We start from the raw sequence: 20,471 nt of genomic DNA on the forward strand, positions 1-20,471 counted from the left end.
TGTGCTGGTTATAGGATGGTTACATAGCAATAATTACTATATTTGCCTTCTGGGCAAAAATTTTAATGAAATTAGTGTACGCTGGGTGAATAAATTAAGCTAGAATGTTGAGCTGTTAATTGAAAATCCCAGTAATTTGCTTAGGGTATAAGATTCTTATTCTCAAGCCAGATAGCCTGTCTCTTAAGTTGTGTTTAGTTGCTAATGTTAATATAACTGAGAGCTACAAATTCTTCCTAGCTTAGTTGTACGTGGGGGGATGGCCCAGTTGCTTTGATGAAGCTAAGCTCAAAAGTAGTTTATTGCTCTGAGGTGTTATAAAGAAGTATTATAGTACGTAGGACTTTGATTCCTAAAGAAAAAGTTAAAGCTTTTCTTTATAAACAATTTAAGAGGAGTTAATTAGTTTTAGGCTCATCTCACTGAGGTTTTTTAGAATTTATCTTTCTAAAGAAATGCACACGATTGCCTCATAAAAAGCTTACTTGAAGTAAAGTGGGGCAAATAAATTTTAGTACTTCTTGCATAAGGGTAAAGCGAAGAGGCCTGTGTGTAAAAGAAGAGCAACAAGACCCTGCGAAGCTTTATTTTAATTGAAGTTTTTGGGTTTGTTAACCCAAAAGCTTATGCATAGCTTTAAGGTCTCTTTTAAGCGAGCGAGTTTTTAGCTAAAGCAATACTTTGTGACGGATCTGTAATGACATAAATAATATTGTATAATAGGCTGATTAACTTATAAAAAGGGTTCTTTTTATGTAAATGAGTGTGTTGCTTAGTGATAGATTGTTGAATGTGTTGGGCACTAGAGAGGCTGTATGAGAGTGGCTTAGGCAGGGGTTTGCTGCAAAAAAAGGCTTACTGTTAAGGGGTGTGTGAGATGGTTTTTTTTCATATAAAAACTGAGTGTTTAGAATAGACGTTGGAGGAGGGGACTTATGTCAGGGCGGAGGGGGTGACACTGTTAGGGTGCTCCCATTACCTGAAACTATTTCAGCTGTTGGAGATGCTGTTGTGAATGGTGTCGCTGAAGTTGTTCCTGATAATCAGGAGGAAGGGGGCCCCCATGCTGAGGGTGGCTATGTTCCTTTAGAAGAACAAATAGCTGTTGTGGAGCCTGAAGTCCCAGCTAATGTCTGTCAGCCAGTCGAGCAGAGAAATGTGGTTGTAAGTGAAGAAGACAGTGTTCCTGATGTTAGTAAAGACGGGGTCAGTAGTTATTAATGCTCATAGTTAAAGTTTATTGGTGTATTAATAGTTATAATTTATTAAAATAATCCATAAGATAAGCAAAATTACAGTTAATTCGTTTATTGTTAGGCTGTTATGGTCTATTTAAAAACTGGTCAATACGGGTCTCCTTACACCTAATTAACTTGGTTTTAGTGTATGCTTGAAAGGCTACAAAGCCTTTGCGGGGAGTAAGCATTCTTCAGGACCACATGAGATTCAACCTAATTATTGGCAGAGAAAGTGGTGAATTTGACCCTTAAATTCTAAGTTACTTGGGCTCTATAGCTAATTGTAAGCTGTAGGATAATGGGGATTTGAGACGTTTATTTCCTCATTTACCCCAGCTCTGGTTGCTCATGTGGTTTTCGGTTCGAAAACGAGGCGTGTATCTTAAAAATAAAAAAATTTTTGAAGCGTAAGTTGTTGGTCGCTTTAAGTCTAATTAAAAATAAAGTAAAAATGGAGCAAAAACAAAGTTGGACACTTAACACTTTGGGTGTCTTCAGAGGTGTAAAAAGGGGGGTCCAAGCTTATGTGTACTCATAAAAAAATGCGGTGTGCGGGGGGTTTGTGCCTGTATATATAACAAAAATTCATGAGGTGGCCGAGGAAGAGGTGGTGAGCTGTAAACTCATAAACAAGGTGTAGGCCTTTCTTATGAGATGGTTGGTAACAATACTGTGAATAATATTAACACGCCTAAGAGGGTTGGTCCGTGACGAAGTACTAATAAGTTGGTGAAGATTATGAATGACAGGTTCTATGATTTGCCTTGTCCTGTAAACTTAAACGCTTGGTGAAGGTTTGGCTCTATACTAGGCTTGTGCCTAATTATCCAACTTCTAAGGGGTCTTTTATTGTCAACTCATTATACTGCTCATGAAGACATGGCATTCGATTCTGTAGTACATATTATGCGTAATGTGGAAAAAGGATGAATGTTGCGTAATATTCATGCAAATGGGTCCTCTATGTTTTTTATCTGTATTTATGCGCACATTGCTCGTGGGCTGTATTATGGGTCTTATTTAGATAAGACAGTGTGGTATTTTGGGGTGCATTTGTTTTTGTTAACTATGGCGGAGGCTTTCCTCGGTTACACTTTGCCTTGGGGGCAAATGTCATATTGGGGGGCTACTGTTATTACTAATATACTTAGAGTGATCCCCGTAGTAGGAGAGAGTATGCTCCGCTATGTATGAGGGGGTTGGACCGTGTGTAATGCAACTCTAAAGCGGTTTTATACTTTACACTTTCTCTTACCGTTTGTGATAGTGGCGGTTGTTTTTTTACACCTGTTTTTTTTACATGAGAAAGGGAGTAATAACCCTTTGGGTATTGAAAGAGGTACTATGTGTGTGCCCTTCCACCCCTTCTATACTATTAAAGATCTTTTTGGTTATGTTTGCTTTAGGTTCTTTTTTATATATTTAGTGTGTGTGGATCCTGAGCTGTTAGGGAATCATTTAAACTATTGGCCTGCTAATCCTATAAAAACGCCAATCCATGTTCAGCCTGAGTGGTATTTTATGTTTGCTTATGCAATCCTTCGTTCAATTCCTCATAAAGCGGGGGGGGTATATGTTATGTTTTTGTCGATTGTAGTATTATACCTAATTCCTAGTCTTCACAGAGGTAAGTATCGAAGTTTATGTTTTTACCCGTTTAATTCAAGTAGTGTTTTGAGTGTTGGTTGGTAGGTTTATTAGGTTAACATGGATTGGTGCTCGCCCAGTGCGGGAGCCTTATATCATTTTGGGGCAGTGTCTTTCAGTCATTTATTTCTCTAGGTTGTTATTAAACCCTCTTTCTTTGTGGGTGTGGGACAAGCTGCTTGAATACCCTAAATTCTGTAGGAGTCGTCCTGTAGACCTGAAATGGTTTAAGTTTTTAGCTTATTTCAAGTTATTAAAATTAGTAAATCGCGAAAGTAGCGCACGTGAGTGGGCTAATAAGTGTAGAAAAATATAAATATGTCTTTTTACGGGAGTCGATATTTTGGTGATATTGTCCATGGGGAACTAGGGAAAGACCTGTTCCGGTACCATGGTTTTGTGATGATAGTAGCAGTGGCTGTGTTGGTCTTTGTTATATATATAGGATGCGTAATCCTTCTTACTAAATTTTCTTATCGCCATTTCTTGAACCGTCAACGATTAGAATTTTGATGGACTATTGTGCCAATGTTGATGTTAGTAGGGTTGTGGTTTCCTTCTATAATTAACCTATATTATATAGAAGAAGTAAAACGGCCCCGGTGAAATTTTAAGGCGATTGGGAAACAATGGTACTGATCTTACGAATTTTGTCGCAATTTAGACACTCCAAGCTCTAGAGAAAGCGCTGAAAGAATTTCGTGTTATACAATTGATTCTTACATAGAAGACCAGCAGGAGACATTTAGAAAAGGAGGGTATCGTTTGTTGGATGTTGATAACCGGATGGTGGCTCCAGCAGATGTGCAAATAACTGCTTTTGTAAGAAGGTCTGATGTGCTCCATTCGTTTGCACTCCCTAAGTTACTAATTAAAGTAGATGCCATCCCAGGTCGAATTAATCGGCTTCCTATAAAAGCTTCCCAGTGTAGAATTATTTACGGGCAGTGTTCTGAAATTTGCGGGGTTAACCATAGATTTATACCGATTGTGATTGAGTTTATTCCTGAGAAATATTTTGTCATATGGTTGGAAGCTCTTAACTAAAATAAAAAATAAGCTAAAGCTTTTAAGAAGCGTTAAACTTTTAATTTAATGAACTTGTACAATGGGCAAGTAGCTTTTAGTGATAAGGTGGTCTAATATTAGGATATAGGGCTCATGCCCCTAAGGCGCCGTGAGTAGTGGCTCTTATCTTTGTGAGAGCTGGCAGAGCTAATGCGTTTGATTTAGGATCAATTCATAAGTATATATACTTGCTTTCATGGCACAAGCTGGCAGACCTAATGCATACGATTTAAGCTCGTCTTATAAGATATACTCTTGTTTGTGTGTGAATTACAAAGCTAAGCCCAGTCTCATTATGGTTAGTGTCGAGTGTCTATTTAAGACTCTAAGGAGAGTAGCTGTTTTCTTTGGAGCCTCTATCCTATTAAGCCTTTGTCAAGTGTCAGCGGACTCTTTTACTCCCTTGGGGTCGACTAAGGCTGCACTGGTGGACTGAGTAGGCGTGGTTGTTGGTGTTATCCCTTTTGTAGGGGTGCTTCTCGCTGTGGGCTTCTATACTTTGTTGGAACGTAAAATTTTGGCTATCATTATAATCCGAAAGGGTCCATCCAAGGTGAGTTATATAGGGATCTTGCAGCCTTTTAGTGACGCAGGTAAGTTGTTATGTAAAGAGTTTATTGTGCCTACACGTGCTAACGTAGGGCCCTTCATTTTGGCTCCTGCACTAATATTAACTATCAGTTTACTTGGATGGCTTTTATACCCGTATAAGTCGGCTGAAGTGTTTTATGTTTTCGGGGTGATTCTGTTTATAGTTATTACTAGAGTCAGGGTTTACGGGGTAATAATATCCGGATGGGCTTCTAACTCTAAATACTCTTTGCTAGGTGCAGTTCGTGCGATGGCGCAAAGAATTTCTTATGAGATCCCTATAGGATTTATCTTCTTTTGTGTGGTGCTGTGCTCGGGTGTGTTTATGTTTCAAGAAATTAGGGTGTTCCAACAAAGGTCCTTTTTTTTCTTTTTTCCTTTGTGCGTAGTTATAGTTGTCTGAATGCTGTGTATGCTAGCTGAAACTAATCGGGCGCCATTTGATTTTGTGGAAGGAGAGTCGGAATTAGTGTCAGGATACAACGTGGAGTACAGCGGAGGGGGGTTTGCAGTTATATTTATTGCGGAGTACTCTAGTATTCTTCTCAGAAGGGTTATAAGGGCGGCGATATTTTTCGGGGGAAATGAAGCGTTGATCGGGGTCTTTATGATGGCTTTTGCGGTCTTCTTTGTGGTTATTCGTGCTTCTTTACCTCGTTTACGTTATGATAAGTTAATGAGTTTGTGTTGGACTGTTCTTCTATGTGTCATACTTATGGCTAGTGTGTGTGTAGTAGTTCTAGTTAGGGTGTATGTAAGATAATATAAACTAGTATAATTCATTTACACTGAATGTGTCAGATAAAGTCTGTCTTACTTATGGTTAAAAGGTTGGCAATTAGACTTATTGCATTGATTATTATAAAAAACCTAAATATGAGTGTCATTGGGTTAAGCGTTCTAACTATTCTAAGTATGGGCGCCACAAGAGTCGCGATAGGGGGGGTAGAGTTGAACGGGTTGTACACCACAGACTTTGTAATAGGGTTAATGGTTACACTAACTCTATTTGTAGCAATTCTTTCCTACCTAAGGAGGGTTAAGATCCACCGGAAAGCAAGATTTAATTTAATAATTATCAGAATCAGCCTAATTTTAGTGATAAGATTCAGGGTGAGGAGGTTCTTTCTTTTTTTTTTTTTTTTTGAAAGTGTGCTAGCCCCTCTGTTGTTATTAATTGTAGGCTGAGGCTATCAGCCAGAGCGTTTACAGGCAGGGGGGTATATAGTAATCTATACGGTGTTCGGATCTCTTTTTTTCTTATGGGGGGTAAGAGAACTCTATATTAGAGGGTTGAGGAGGAGGATAAGTTCTGTGGTAAGGCTAGTAAAAAAAAGGGGAATGAGATTGTGATGGCTATACATTCTAGGGTTTCTTATCAAGCTACCAATATATCCATTTCACCTGTGACTACCTAAGGCTCACGTAGAGGCCCCAGTAGCCGGTTCGATGCTATTGGCCGGGGTGGTACTAAAATTAGGAGGGTACGGGCTGCTTCGATTTATAATAGTTATACAAATAAGGCTTAGAAGCGTTTTTTTTGTGCTGCTACTAGTGGTGAACTTGGCAGGAGGTGTCTACGCAGGATTAGCGTGTGTACGGCAAGTGGACCTAAAATGTTTGGTAGCATATTCCTCTGTAGCGCATATGAGGCTTGTGCTATTAGGAGTGCTTAGCAACACGGTATTAGGGGTAGTGGGGGCCATTATTATTATGATCGGGCATGGGTTGTGTTCATCAGGTTTGTTCAGGTATGTGAATGCTATCTATAAGATGAGGCACTCGCGTCTGCTAGTAATAAATAAAGGGGGCTTGTTAGTCTGCCCAAGTCTAGTCTTAATGTGTTTCCTGTTAAGATCAAGCAACATAGCAGCCCCTCCTAGTCTAAACTTATTTGGGGAAATCCTCGTTTTCGGCGTGGGAGGGTGAATAAGTGGAGTGTTCCTGCTTATCCTGGGTCTGATAAGCTTTATTAGGGCATGTTTTAGACTATACCTATATGGAAGTTGTTGTCACGGGAAGGGGGTGTCACACAGGGAGTCCTTAAACTTGAGAAGAGTTTGTGATGTTTTTGTTCTGGCGGCTCATTGGATACCGCTGAACTTTATGTTTATGTTTATACCCTAAACAATGAATCGTAATCCTTATTCTCGTTACTATGTACCAGGTCCAAGTCCGTGGCCCTTTTTTGTGGCTATCTCGGCAAACGGAATAGCGGTAGGGTTAATTTTGTGACTGCATCGAACTCCCAGATTTCTATTAATAGGAATGAGGTTGGGGTGTATACTATTGAGAACTTTTAGATGATGGCGAGACTTAATTCGTGAGGGAGATATTGGGTTTCATACTCGCTTCGTAATCAAGAGATTTCGTGATGGAGTTGCCCTTTTTATTCTGTCTGAAGTAATGTTCTTCTTTTCTTTTTTTTGGACTTTCTTCCATAATGCCTTAAGACCCTCGTGTGAACTAGGGATGCGATGACCCCCTCCAGGGATCCGCACGCCAAACCCGTCGTCGACAAGGCTGTTCGAGACAGGTCTTTTAATTAGGAGGGGGTTATTCGTAACTCAAGCCCATAAGAGAATGCGTTTGAAGGATTATGATGTTGGGCCATTTATTGGCCTAGTGGTAACAATTTTATGTGGGACTGTGTTCTTCCTAGTGCAACTTCGAGAATACTACTGAAACTCATACACTATTGCAGATAGGGTGTATGGAAGAGTGTTTTATTTACTAACTGGGTTTCATGGAATGCACGTAGTTGTGGGGACTCTTTGACTAATGGTGAGGTTAGTCCGACTATGGCGTGGGGAGTTTTCCAGTCAACGGCACTTTGGTTTTGAGGCTTGCATTTGGTACTGACACTTCGTAGATGTGGTATGGGTAGCATTATGATGTTTAGTATATGTGTGGTTTGGAGGATGGTTATACATGTGGTGGTTCAAAATATGAGACGGGGACGTCTATACGTTTAAGTACCCAGACGCAAAGCCTTCGTGGTATGCGTACATTCAAGAAGAGCATGCTCCGTCCTGATATAAGATTCCTGACCATTTAAAAGGTTAAAAATAGGAGTCATACAGACTAGTTAAACAGTTTTGATTTGAAATCAAGTACCAAAGCGATTCCAAGCGCTTACTAGTCTGAGTAAAGTAGTCTAATTAAGGACAGAAGACCTATGATTTTCAAGTGTTATAAGTAACCTTTACTTGAAATGGTAAGCTTTGTGGTAAGACCTATAAAATTAGTGAGATTAGGGGTAATATTGATCGGGACAATTCTTAGGGTTAGAAGAGAAGAGATAGTAGGGGTGTGACTCGGTTTAGAGCTAAATCTGTATGGATTTCTTGTAATTATAAACCCTGATGGTCACTATAGTCCTGAGCCCTGTGTAAAATATTTTGTGGTACAAAGAACGGGGTCAATTCTGATACTAGTGGGTTTTGTAACCTTGATAGAGCAGCACGTAGTGAGAGGGCTGGTGATAAGGGGGGCGGGTACAGTGTTAAAATCTGGCGTTTTCCCGCTACATTCGTGGGTCCCTTCAATTATTAAGAACAGCAGATGGTTAGCAAGAGGGTTAATATTAACTTGGCAAAAAGTCGCCCCCCTTGTCTTTTTATCAATAATTATACCCTCTAAGGGGTTGTGAGTAGTAATTGTATTGATAGCTGGAATTGGGGCAGTAGGGGGCCTTAACCAGAATTCAGTACGAGTAATAAGCGCGTACTCGTCGTTTGTGCATACATCATGAATGCTGTTAGGGCTCACATGGTCAAGAGTAGTCTTTGTAGGGTATTTTGCAGTTTACTCGCTGTCGGTAGGGCTGTTTTTTTATGGGTGCTCAATAATAAACAAAACAAGAATGGGCGGTCAGATTAGTAGAGCCGCGAGGGGTATAGGGTTACTGATACTGATGGGGATGCCTCCTTTCCTTGGCTTTCTAGCGAAAGTATTGGTGTTTCTAATGAGAGGAAGGGCTGTAATCGTGGCTTGTATTATAGGTTCAGTAATCAGGCTAAAATTCTACATTGACTTTTTTTATAGGATAGTAATAAAAAGGTTAGTAGACAAAAACAAAGCAGAATTCAAGATTATGTGGAGGATAGTGATCGGGGCTAACCTAGCAGGGGGGGCATTGATCTTGGTGAGATTTATTTAGAAACTGCTTTTAGGCCAGGGGCGTTTTGATTTCGGCTCAAAAAGAGTGGGTAAAACCACAAAAGTATGATAAAAAGGTAATTTAAAATAAAATATTTTGTTTCAAACATAACTATAGGTAGTTGTTACCTCCTTTTTGTAGAATGGTACTTTAAAAAAAAGGATTGGTTTGCATCTAATTATTAAGCCTAGGTTTTCATTCTTAAGTGAGGAAGTTAATTAACATAATAGGGCTGCTAACTTTGTTATAAATGGCTTGTACCATTTTTCCTTATAAAAAAGTAGTTTAATTTAAGAACGATAGGTTGTGGGGCTATTAGTGGTGTCAACCCTTTTTTAGCTAGATATAGTTTAAAATAAAATATTGGCTTTGGGAGCTAAAGACACTTCCATAAGTTTTCTAGAAGAATGGTTATGGGGTTAAGAGTTGCGTTTGTCTGCATTGTGTCTTTTTTGTTTACGGGGTTATTTATGCTACTAAGGGAAAAGCGGGGTCTAGACCGAGAAAAGTGCAGTCCATATGAGTGTGGATTTGAGCCTATTGGAAGAGCTCGGAGGCCCTTTTCTATCCGATTCTTTCTAGTAGCAGTTTTGTTCGTCGTGTTTGATGTAGAGGTAGTGCTGTTAATACCTTTTGCCTACATGTTCTTTTACGGTAAGAGAGTGTTAGGGATTTTGTCCTCAAGGGGTTTCCTTCTTATCTTGTTTGGGGGTCTCTACCACGAATATCGTGAGGGGTCTTTGGAATGAGTAGGTTAATACTAGAAGTGGCATTTATGCGAAACGAATTTTGATGAGAGGTGATTGTAAGAGGCTTACTTTTGCTGTTGGAAGTGTATTGTGTGTACCTGTGGTTTTCACGTCGAGAGTGCTTCTTAAGGAAGTATGGGACCAATGAAAGTTCTCAAGGATCTAATAGAAGGTTTGAAAAGGCATATCTTACTATAGCGTATAGGGAAAAAAATATTAAGAGGCTAAAATCTAGTGCGGCTCTAAGGGCTAATAAGGCTAGATGATTGGCTTCTAAGTAAGGATAAATAAAATGATAAAAATACTAAAAAAGGAAGAAGTAGGGGGTTATGGAGAAGTGGAGTCCTGGTGACGTCGATGGCTGTGATCAACAAATCACAAAGATATTGGAACCCTTTATCTGTATAGCGGAGTCTGAGGAGGGTTGTTTGGAGCAAGGTTGAGGTTAATGATCCGAATGCAACTGGGGCATCCTGGAGCAGTGTTCTTAAAAAGAGATTGATTCTATAATGTGGTGGTTACAACGCATGCCTTAATAATAATTTTTTTTGCTGTGATACCTATCTTAATTGGAGCTTTCGGTAATTGGTTGATTCCTCTGCTAGTAGGAGGTAAAGATATAATTTACCCGCGAATAAACAACTTAAGTTATTGACTATCTCCTAATGCACTATATTTACTAATACTGTCCTTTAGAACGGATAAAGGAGTTGGTGCTGGATGAACTATTTACCCCCCTTTATCTGTGTACCCCTATCATAGGGGCCCTAGGATGGATGTTCTTATTGTGTCACTACATCTAGCTGGGCTCAGCTCTCTAGTGGGGGCTATTAACTTTGCTAGGACCAATAAAAATATGCCAGTGTTAGAAATGAAAGGAGAACGAGCGGAGCTTTATGTTTTAAGGATTAGAGTTACTGCAGTTCTTTTAATTATTTCAATTCCGGTTCTAGGAGGGGGCATCACAATAATCTTGTTTGACCGAAACTTTAACACAACTTTTTTCGATCCCGCAGGAGGGGGGGACCCCGTTTTGTTCCAACATTTGTTTTGATTTTTTGGGCATCCGGAAGTGTATATTCTTATTCTACCTGCCTTTGGTGTGTGATATCAAAAGTAATTATGCATTGCTCTGGAAAAGAAGCGGTTTTTGGTCTAATTGGGATAGTATACGCAATAATCGGAATTGGAGGGTTAGGGTGTATGGTGTGGGCTCACCACATGTTTACCGTAGGTCTTAATGTTGATACTCGAGGCTATTTTTCTACCGCAACTATAGTAATCGCTGTTCCAACAGGGGTGAAAGTATTCAGATGACTGGCAACTATAGCAGGAAGAAAATTCAAAATAAAGCCTGCCGCCTACTGAAGTACTGGGTTTCTGTTTTTATTCACCGTGGGAGGGCTAACAGGGGTCTTACTGTCTAGGGCTTCTATGGATGTGTCTCTACACGACACATATTATGTGGTGGCTCATTTCCATTATGTGCTAAGAATAGGGGCGGTGTTTGGGGTGTTCTGTGGTCTTAACCATTGGTTGCCAAATTTTGTTGGAGTATGCTTTAATAAGAAATGGAGGAAAGCCCATTTTATAGCAATATTTTTTGGGGTAAATACTACCTTCTTTCCTCAGCATTTCTTAGGCCTAAGAGGAATGCCTCGACGGTATATAGACTACGCTGATATTTATGCTCACTGACATTGGGTGTCTTCTTATGGGTCCGCTGTGTCTTTTGGGTCTCTAATATATTTTAAGTTCCTTCTATGAGAGGCTCTAGTAAGCCAGCGAGGGGTTGTATTTAGTGGGGGTTTATGTGGTGAAATAGACTGAGCAGGTACCCGAGACCTTTATCCAGGAAGGAAGCATGTTTATAGCCAATTGCCATTTGTGTGAACTAACCCTTATAACACGTGTATCACTTATATTTATAAGAAATCGCGTAATCAATAATTTAAAGTCATGTTAATAGATGTTTTTTCTAGATTTGATGCTCACAGCTATAACTTAATTTGGTTGTCTATGCCGTTATGGTTGCTGTCTTCTATAGTGCCAATAACCGTGCTATTTAGAGACGTGTACACTAAGGGTAGAAGTACGAGCTCTTTTCGGAGTTTGGTGCTATCCTTTACTTATTCGATGATTCGATTGAACGGAAAGGGACTAAAGCTATCTGGGTTTCCTCTAGTAATAAGGGGTCTGTTCATGATAATTCTGATACTAAATCTGTCTGGAAACTTTCCATTCTTTTTCCCTGTAAGAGGGCAGTTTGTGTTCGGGTTCTCCTTTGCTTTGTCTATTTGAACTTGTTTAGTTTTATCTAGTCTTTTATGCAGATTTGAGCAGGGGTTGATGAGTCTCGTTCCAACAGGTTGCCCGTTAATCCTTGTGCCTTTTATAGTAGTGGTTGAGCTAATTAGTGGCATACTTCGCCCTTTAACATTAGTTTTACGTCTGACACTAAATCTGGGAGCTGGTAAAGTAATTCTAACTATATGCAGGAGAGAGTTAGTAGTTAGCTGGTTAAATAGCAGAAGGCTGCTTACAGGAGTTGGGGGTATTAAAGGGTTAATAATGGGCGGAGGTGTTTTTGGAGCCGCTGAAGTTGCAATCGCGTGTATTCAGTGTTATATTTTTTGTGTCTTATTGTGTCTCTATACGGAGGATCATAGAAGGTAGGTAGTTTTAAAAGCTTTGCTGAAGCGACGGCCTTGTAAGTCGTAGAAAACTATGTGTTTTAAAGCTATGATTTGAATAAAATTCCTAGGAGTTTTCTTAATAAGTATAGGCTGTTTTGTAATCTTCCGTATAAACAAACACCTTTTGTGTTTATTTGTAGGGCTTGAAATAATAAGACTAGGCTTATTGTTTGTAACCCATGTGTTTCTAATAAATCAGTTTTGGTTAATTTTACTAATTCTATGTTTAGCTGTTTGCGAAGCCAGAATTTGCTTGGCCCTTCTGGTTATGGTGATGCGACTATGCGGAGACGATTTGATGTCAAGGTTACTAAGAGATGGCTCGTAAAAATAGTATCATACAATTAAAAAGTAACTTAGGGTTACTTTTACTGATTCTGATTGGATACTTATTTATTCTTAGAGGGAGGACCTTTGGAAAAGCTTATTTATTGGAAGTTACTGTTTGAGAGAGTAATTGTCTCTCATTTAGCTTCAGAGTTCTACTAGATAGCGTAAGAATAGTCTTTGTTGGGACGGTTTTGGTAATTAGAGGAAGTGTAGCAACCTACTGCAAGTGGTATATAGCTGGAGAGCCATACTACAAGCGGTTTATGGGATTAGTATGGTTGTTTGTGCTGTCTATAGTGTTTATAATCTTAGTTCCTAATTTAGTAATACTTTTAATTGGTTGAGACGGGCTAGGGCTCACCTCATTCCTATTAGTGGCTTATTACCAGAACAATAAGAGGTTATCTGCGGCTATGTTGACAGCTTTGACTAATCGAATTGGGGATGTTTTTGTACTTTTTAGAGTTTCTATTTTTTTAAGAGAAGGGGGGTGGTTAATTTATATATACCACCCAGTGCAGACATGGGTTAATTTAGGGTTTGTGGTAGTTCTTGCAGGTATAACTAAAAGCGCACAAATGCCGTTTTGCGCATGGCTACCTGCTGCCATGGCGGCACCCACACCGGTCTCCTCTTTGGTGCATTCTTCGACATTGGTGACAGCTGGGGTTTATTTGATTCTTCGCTCTTTTTATATTATCAGAGCTAATCCCTTTGTGACTCAAATACTTATAGTCTTAAGACTATTTACTCTAATATTAGCGGGGTCAAGGGCTGTGTTTGCGTTTGACCTAAAAAAGGTAATCGCACTCTCGACTTTGAGGCAGTTAAGGTTAATAATATTCTCGATTTCAATCCTTCTTCCGTCTGTAGCTTTTTTTCATTTAGTAACCCATGCGGTATTTAAAGCTTTGTTGTTTCTAGGCGCAGGGGGTGTTATTCATAGAAACCAAAGAATCCAAGATATCCGGGGGTTAAGAAGCTTGTGGCAAGGATTACCGGTAAGAATGGGTGCAATAACGGTTGCAATTGTGTCCTTGAGAGGGGCCCCGTTTATAAGAGGGTTTTTCTCTAAAGACCTAATAATTGAGCTAAGAATGATAGACAGAAGAATAACTTATGGGTGCTATTTATTAGAGCTAACAGGTTTAATCTTCACTTCTTTTTATAGGGCACGGATTGTATTTAGAGTAATACTTGGGTCTAATTACGTTAATAGCAGAAGTTTGCGGATTAATGAGCACTTAAATATACAAACTCCTTTTCTTAGCCTGTATATTGGGGCTATTATCTTAGGAGGGGTATTAGGGAGGAAAATAGAGAGGTTTGGGTTTGTAGTAGTTCTTGAGAAATATGAGAGAGTCAGAGTATTTCTTATTCCCTTTGTAGGGTTAATTTTGTGATGAGGAGTGCTTAGAAAATTAGGGTCTAAGCCTTGGTCGTCAGCCAAACTATTAAGATTCTTTTTGAGAATGTGGCTCATAGAGAGGCTAACCTCCCACCCCAGAAAAATGGCCTTCTTTAAGGGGTCCAGGATGGTAGCTCAAAGTCTGGATCAAGGTTGACTAGAGCTATTGGGCCCTCAAGGTGCCCATAAGGGACTAGGTCAACTCAGCTGTTTGAATGAAATTGTTCAGAAAAATTATTTTACCTACCAGCTGGTAGTATGAGGGCTGGTGGTAGCGGGGGGCGTAAGCTTAATTATGTTTATATAATGAGAGTTATAGTCATATGTGTAATTTTGATGGCTGTGTTTTCGATTGTCTTAATTGCCAAGCAACCTATTTCTTTAGGGCTAGTGCTATTGAGGGGGTCTATAATTGCATGTGTGGAGGTTGCACTGGAGGTTAGAAGGTTGTTAGGGTTCTTATTGTTCCTAACTTACGTTAGGGGTGTAATAGTCCTGTTCTTGTATGTTTTAAGGATCTACCCCAATGAAGTGTATCGTTTTAATCTAGAGTTTATGGTTCTCGTCAGAAGGTGTTGTGCCAGAGCGGTCCTTATGGGTCTTATGAATTACGAGTACAGAGAAATTAGCGGGTCTTTGTTTCTAAGTTTCATGGCTGAAAGAAGCGGGTTAAGGTTATATATCCTAATAGCTGGTGTGTTACTGTTTGTAATATTAGTGGTGTCGTATTTGTGCATAAAAACCATGGTGCCTTTACGAAGAGTAAAATAAACCTAAAATAGAAGATACAGTAGCTTAATTAAAGCGTCTCATTGAAAATGAGGAAGATGGATACTTTAGTACCTTGTGTCAAATCTGTAGGAGGGTTTGATTATGGCCCTAAATTTATGGGCAAAATGCTTCTCATGATTCTAAATGCGGGCTTGAACAAATTAAGTGCAAGTTCAACATCAGTGGGGAAAATTGGTTAATAAAGGAAACTTTAACCCAGCTTTTTGACAAATTCGGGGTCAATTGATGAATGCCAGCAGCCGCGGTTAGATTCAGTTCGAATATAAATTTAAGCGGATTGGTTAGAGTCAATGTTGTGTTATAAAACTATAAAAAAACTATAGGTGCAGTGTAATGTTAACGGTTTTTTGTGGTTATATTCCTAAAGTTTTAGTGAGCTTCTAACGAATCTATGAAGTGAAACCAGGATTAGATACCCTGTTATCCATAGTTTAAAACAAAAGTTCCTCTTAACTAAACATTTGGTTGTCAAAGAGAAATAAATAGGCGGTGTCTGAGATAGAAAACAGGGGATCCTGGGTGTTAAAGGATAACCCACCTACATTTGAGCCTTGTCTTATTAGTGCGTGTGTATGGTTGTTTACTCTAATATGGTGAGTGTCCGGGTAAAATTTTTGGTTATTACTGAAGCTAACTCTTATTTTACTTGCTGAGTTCGGTAAGGTAAGTTACTTTTAGTTAGGTGCAGCTACTAGAATTGGCTATATGCCCATGTAGCACAACTTCAAAAATAATTCAGATTGACATGCAGCTTATGACAAGGTTAATCTGGGATACAGATGTAACTTAAGCAATAATTCAAAGATTGAGCTACTAAAAGGTAGCTCAACTAAGTAGACAAATAAGATAAGAAAACTTGCCTTTGAAGAAGGACTTGTAAGTAAGGGTTAAAAATAAAATTACCCTGAATACAATCAGATGAGTACTAATCGCCCGTCGCTCGCGGGGAAACCTGTGAAAAGTCGTAACAAGGTAGCAGTAACGGAAGTTGCTGCTAGGCTATAATATGCATATATAGTAAATAATATTATATTTGCCTTCCAAGCAAAAGTTCTAATGAAATTAGTGTATGCTGGCCAAATAGTTTAAGCTAAAACGTTGAGCTGTTAATTCAAAATCGCAGTAATTTGCTTTGGCTTGCTTAAGTAGTTTAGGGAAAACATAAGATTTTCATTCTTAAGTCAGATAGTATTTCTCTTAAGTTGTGCTTAGTAGTTAATGTTAATATAACTGAGAACTGCAAATTCTCCATAGTCTAGTTAGGCCTAAGCTTAGTGCCACGTGGGGGATGATCCAGTTGCTTTGATGAAGCAAAGTTCAAAAGTAGTTTTTTGGCACTTAGAACTTCGAAGCGTTATAAAGAAAAATTGTAGTAAGTAGGGCTTTGATTCCTAAAGAAAAAGTTAATCTTCTTCTTCATAAATAAGTTAAAAGTAGTTAATATATAACTTAGAATTGTCAGTTCTAGATTCCTCTTACTGAGGCTTTTTATAATTTATCTTTTTTAAAGAGACGTGCATAATTGTTTTGTGAAAAGTGCACTTGAATTAAAATAGTATAAATAAATTTTAGTACCTTTTGCATAAGGGTTTTTCAAGACAAGTTTAAGAATTTAATTTTCCCGAATAAAAGAGAGTTATTTTTTTGAGTTAAGAAATCGTGGCAGAGATTTAATTAAACTAAAGAATAGCGGCTAGATACTATTCGCGCTTTTAGATATCTGGTTGGCTTAAAAAGATGTGTAAGCATTTTCCTTAACTATTTAAGGGGTAAAATTTTTTGGGTTAAGCTGAAAAATACTAAAATTGATGTTAAAAAAAAATTGGGTTTCTATAGGCTTTAAACTGGCTATTAGATATTAGTGTATTTTAACTAAAACCAGATGGGGAAAAAAGATTAATTGGGTTATTCATTTACTTTAAAATAAGCCTATGGTTGTAGGACCAGTGACTATGATAAAAACGAGTAAAAATATTATTTATTTGGTATTACTATTTTGTTTTACCTTAAAAAACTAAAGGCTAAATAAAAGTTTTTAAACGAATTCGGCAAACTAAACTTCTCGACTGTTTAACAAAAACATTTCCTTTTGATGTAAGTAAAAGGTAGTCCCTGCCCAGTGCAACTAGAGTAATGTTTGTTGTAAACGGCGGCGTTAACGTGAGCGTCCTAAGGTAGCGCGATAATTTGCCTTTCAATTGAAGGATGGTATGAAAGGGTTAACGAAGAAGGTGCTGTGTCTGAAAATTTAATTTAAACTAACTTTAAGGTGAAGAGGCCTTTATGTAAAAGAAGGACGACAAGACCCTATGAAGCTTTATCTTAATTGGAGTTTTTGGCTCTTATACGATTTTGATGGGAGATCAGTGAAAATAAGTCTTTCACTATTATATAAATCTAACTCGTATTTCCTAACTTTATATGTGTGGCTAGCTACTCTAGGGATAACAGCGCAATTTCTCCCGAAAGATGGTATTGGAGGGGAAGATTGCGACCTCGATGTTGGCTTTAGATATCCTAGAGGCGTAGAAGCTTCTAATGGTGGGTCTGTTCGCCCTTTAAAATCTAACATGAGCTGAGTTCAGAACGGCGTGAGCTAGTTCAGTTTCTATCCTCTTTTAAAAATGAGCTAATTTTGTACGAAAGGACTTTTTCGCTAAAGCAACGCTTTGCCCTGGCTCTGTCATTGCTTAAATAATGCTACGCAATAAACTGATTAGTTTATAAAAAGGGTTGCCTTTTATGAAGCTGAAGGCCAATTAGTGGCGGTAGGGCGTGTCGTTGGTTCTTGTTAAAATTAGTATTGCTATTTTATTAAAAAATAGGGTTAAAACGGGTTGCAAATTAGGTAAAAAATAAAACAGTCTATTAATGCAGCCAAAAAGCAGCAATCACCCACCTAAAGAATAAAACAAGGGTTCTAAAAAGGCGGTGTGTAATGGATTTGTGCTAGTAACAGACAAAAAAAAACCAAACACTGTGGAAACCCTTAAGAATGAGGTTTTATAGTGTACCGCATTTCCTGTTACCGGCCGGTACAGTGACCGCAAGGCCTGTTCTCCTGTCCTTTTACACGGAAACCCTGTTGCTGATGCATGTAAAAAGCCCTTAGTTAAGATAACTTATAAGTCAAAGTAAAACTTAATTTTACTTGACATTGTGTATTTTATTGAAAATCTAGTTGCGAATGCCCATACCTGTCCAAACTTGTTTTAGATTATGCTTTACAACCTGTTGTAGATAAGGTTTTGAACCCTTTACAGTGAGTAAGCATTTTTCAGAGTCATGTGAGACTTAACCTAATTAGTGGTAGAAAAAAACAAACTTAAACCTAAATTCTAAAGCTATTTGCTTCCTGTGGTTAATTGTAAACTGCAGGAGAAATGGATCTAAGGTGTTAATTTTTTTCGTTTGCCCTAATTTTGGTTGCTCATGTGATTTTTTGGGGTTTGAAAACTAGACTATCTGTATCTTAAAATCAAAAAATAAATAGAAATCAAGTCATATGAAAGTTCCCAAAGCGTAATTCATGGGTCACTTAAAGTCTAAGCAAAAAAGTAAATCAAAAATAAAATAAAATCAAAATGACACACTAATGCCTGGGGGGGCTGATCTGGAGGGGAGGAAATAGGAAAGCAGGTTAAATAGAGGTGACAAAAATGTGGTGTGCAGCAACAAAATGAAGCTAAATAAAATTGTGAAACGTAGAAGCGTGAGCTTGTAAACAAGGTTGTGAGCGTCTTAAAAAGTAAGTGTTAACAATAGTATGTAATATTAACACGCCTAAAAGGGGGTTAGGTGGGTTATAAACTTACAAAGACTACAAGTGATGAAGTTTATGTCTGGTCCTGAGGTCCCTTTTAAGTGAGTTAGTTTCGTATAAAAGGTTTTTAAGCAAAGCAATGTTCTGTCACAGATCTGAGTGCTATAGACAATATTGTATAGGGCCTTTTTATGTAAATAAACGTGGCGTTAGGCTGTTAAATGTGCTGGTTATAGGATGGTTACATAGCAATAATTACTATATTTGCCTTCTGGGCAAAAATTTTAATGAAATTAGTGTACGCTGGGTGAATAAATTAAGCTAGAATGTTGAGCTGTTAATTGAAAATCCCAGTAATTTGCTTAGGGTATAAGATTCTTATTCTCAAGCCAGATAGCCTGTCTCTTAAGTTGTGTTTAGTTGCTAATGTTAATATAACTGAGAGCTACAAATTCTTCCTAGCTTAGTTGTACGTGGGGGGATGGCCCAGTTGCTTTGATGAAGCTAAGCTCAAAAGTAGTTTATTGCTCTGAGGTGTTATAAAGAAGTATTATAGTACGTAGGACTTTGATTCCTAAAGAAAAAGTTAAAGCTTTTCTTTATAAACAATTTAAGAGGAGTTAATTAGTTTTAGGCTCATCTCACTGAGGTTTTTTAGAATTTATCTTTCTAAAGAAATGCACACGATTGCCTCATAAAAAGCTTACTTGAAGTAAAGTGGGGCAAATAAATTTTAGTACTTCTTGCATAAGGGTAAAGCGAAGAGGCCTGTGTGTAAAAGAAGAGCAACAAGACCCTGCGAAGCTTTATTTTAATTGAAGTTTTTGGGTTTGTTAACCCAAAAGCTTATGCATAGCTTTAAGGTCTCTTTTAAGCGAGCGAGTTTTTAGCTAAAGCAATACTTTGTGACGGATCTGTAATGACATAAATAATATTGTATAATAGGCTGATTAACTTATAAAAAGGGTTCTTTTTATGTAAATGAGTGTGTTGCTTAGTGATAGATTGTTGAATGTGTTGGGCACTAGAGAGGCTGTATGAGAGTGGCTTAGGCAGGGGTTTGCTGCAAAAAAAAGGCTTACTGTTAAGGGGTGTGTGAGATGGTTTTTTTTCATATAAAAACTGAGTGTTTAGAATAGACGTTGGAGGAGGGGACTTATGTCAGGGCGGAGGGGGGTGACACTGTTAGGGTGCTCCCATTACCTGAAACTATTTCAGCTGTTGGAGATGCTGTTGTGAATGGTGTCGCTGAAGTTGTTCCTGATAATCAGGAGGAAGGGGGCCCCCATGCTGAGGGTGGCTATGTTCCTTTAGAAGAACAAATAGCTGTTGTGGAGCCTGAAGTCCCAGCTAATGTCTGTCAGCCAGTCGAGCAGAGAAATGTGGTTGTAAGTGAAGAAGACAGTGTTCCTGATGTTAGTAAAGACGGGGTCAGTAGTTATTAATGCTCATAGTTAAAGTTTATTGGTGTATTAATAGTTATAATTTATTAAAATAATCCATAAGATAAGCAAAATTACAGTTAATTCGTTTATTGTTAGGCTGTTATGGTCTATTTAAAAACTGGTCAATACGGGTCTCCTTACACCTAATTAACTTGGTTTTAGTGTATGCTTGAAAGGCTACAAAGCCTTTGCGGGGAGTAAGCATTCTTCAGGACCACATGAGATTCAACCTAATTATTGGCAGAGAAAGTGGTGAATTTGACCCTTAAATTCTAAGTTACTTGGGCTCTATAGCTAATTGTAAGCTGTAGGATAATGGGGATTTGAGACGTTTATTTCCTCATTTACCCCAGCTCTGGTTGCTCATGTGGTTTTCGGTTCGAAAACGAGGCGTGTATCTTAAAAATAAAAAAATTTTTGAAGCGTAAGTTGTTGGTCGCTTTAAGTCTAATTAAAAATAAAGTAAAAATGGAGCAAAAACAAAGTTGGACACTTAACACTTTGGGTGTCTTCAGAGGTGTAAAAAGGGGGGTCCAAGCTTATGTGTACTCATAAAAAAATGCGGTGTGCGGGGGGTTTGTG

General features: G+C 38.4%; 3 protein-coding genes and 1 pseudogene across 3 annotated transcripts; all 4 read left to right on the forward strand.

Moving 5' to 3' along the window:
* The first annotated feature begins 2,553 nt into the window (after positions 1–2,553).
* LOC134702751 (cytochrome c oxidase subunit 2-like) lies at positions 2,554–3,932 on the forward strand. The gene is given in 1 exon segment (XM_063563416.1): positions 2,554–3,932. A coding segment is annotated over 1 exon segment (729 nt). The 5' UTR covers positions 2,554–3,203.
* Positions 3,933–5,363: 1,431 nt separating this feature from the next.
* Positions 5,364–6,671, forward strand: LOC134702750 (NADH-ubiquinone oxidoreductase chain 4-like; annotated as a pseudogene).
* Positions 6,672–6,674: 3 nt separating this feature from the next.
* On the forward strand, positions 6,675–7,610 carry LOC134702754 (cytochrome c oxidase subunit 3-like). Its single transcript, XM_063563418.1, is given in 1 exon segment — positions 6,675–7,610. A coding segment is annotated over 1 exon segment (936 nt).
* Positions 7,611–7,758: 148 nt separating this feature from the next.
* LOC134702752 (NADH-ubiquinone oxidoreductase chain 2-like) lies at positions 7,759–8,706 on the forward strand. The gene is given in 1 exon segment (XM_063563417.1): positions 7,759–8,706. A coding segment is annotated over 1 exon segment (948 nt).
* The last annotated feature ends 11,765 nt before the right edge of the window (positions 8,707–20,471 follow it).

The sequence above is a fragment of the Mytilus trossulus genome, unplaced genomic scaffold, assembly GCF_036588685.1.
Source record: "Mytilus trossulus isolate FHL-02 unplaced genomic scaffold, PNRI_Mtr1.1.1.hap1 h1tg000680l__unscaffolded, whole genome shotgun sequence".
In the NCBI taxonomy this organism is placed as follows: Eukaryota; Metazoa; Mollusca; class Bivalvia; order Mytilida; family Mytilidae; genus Mytilus; species Mytilus trossulus.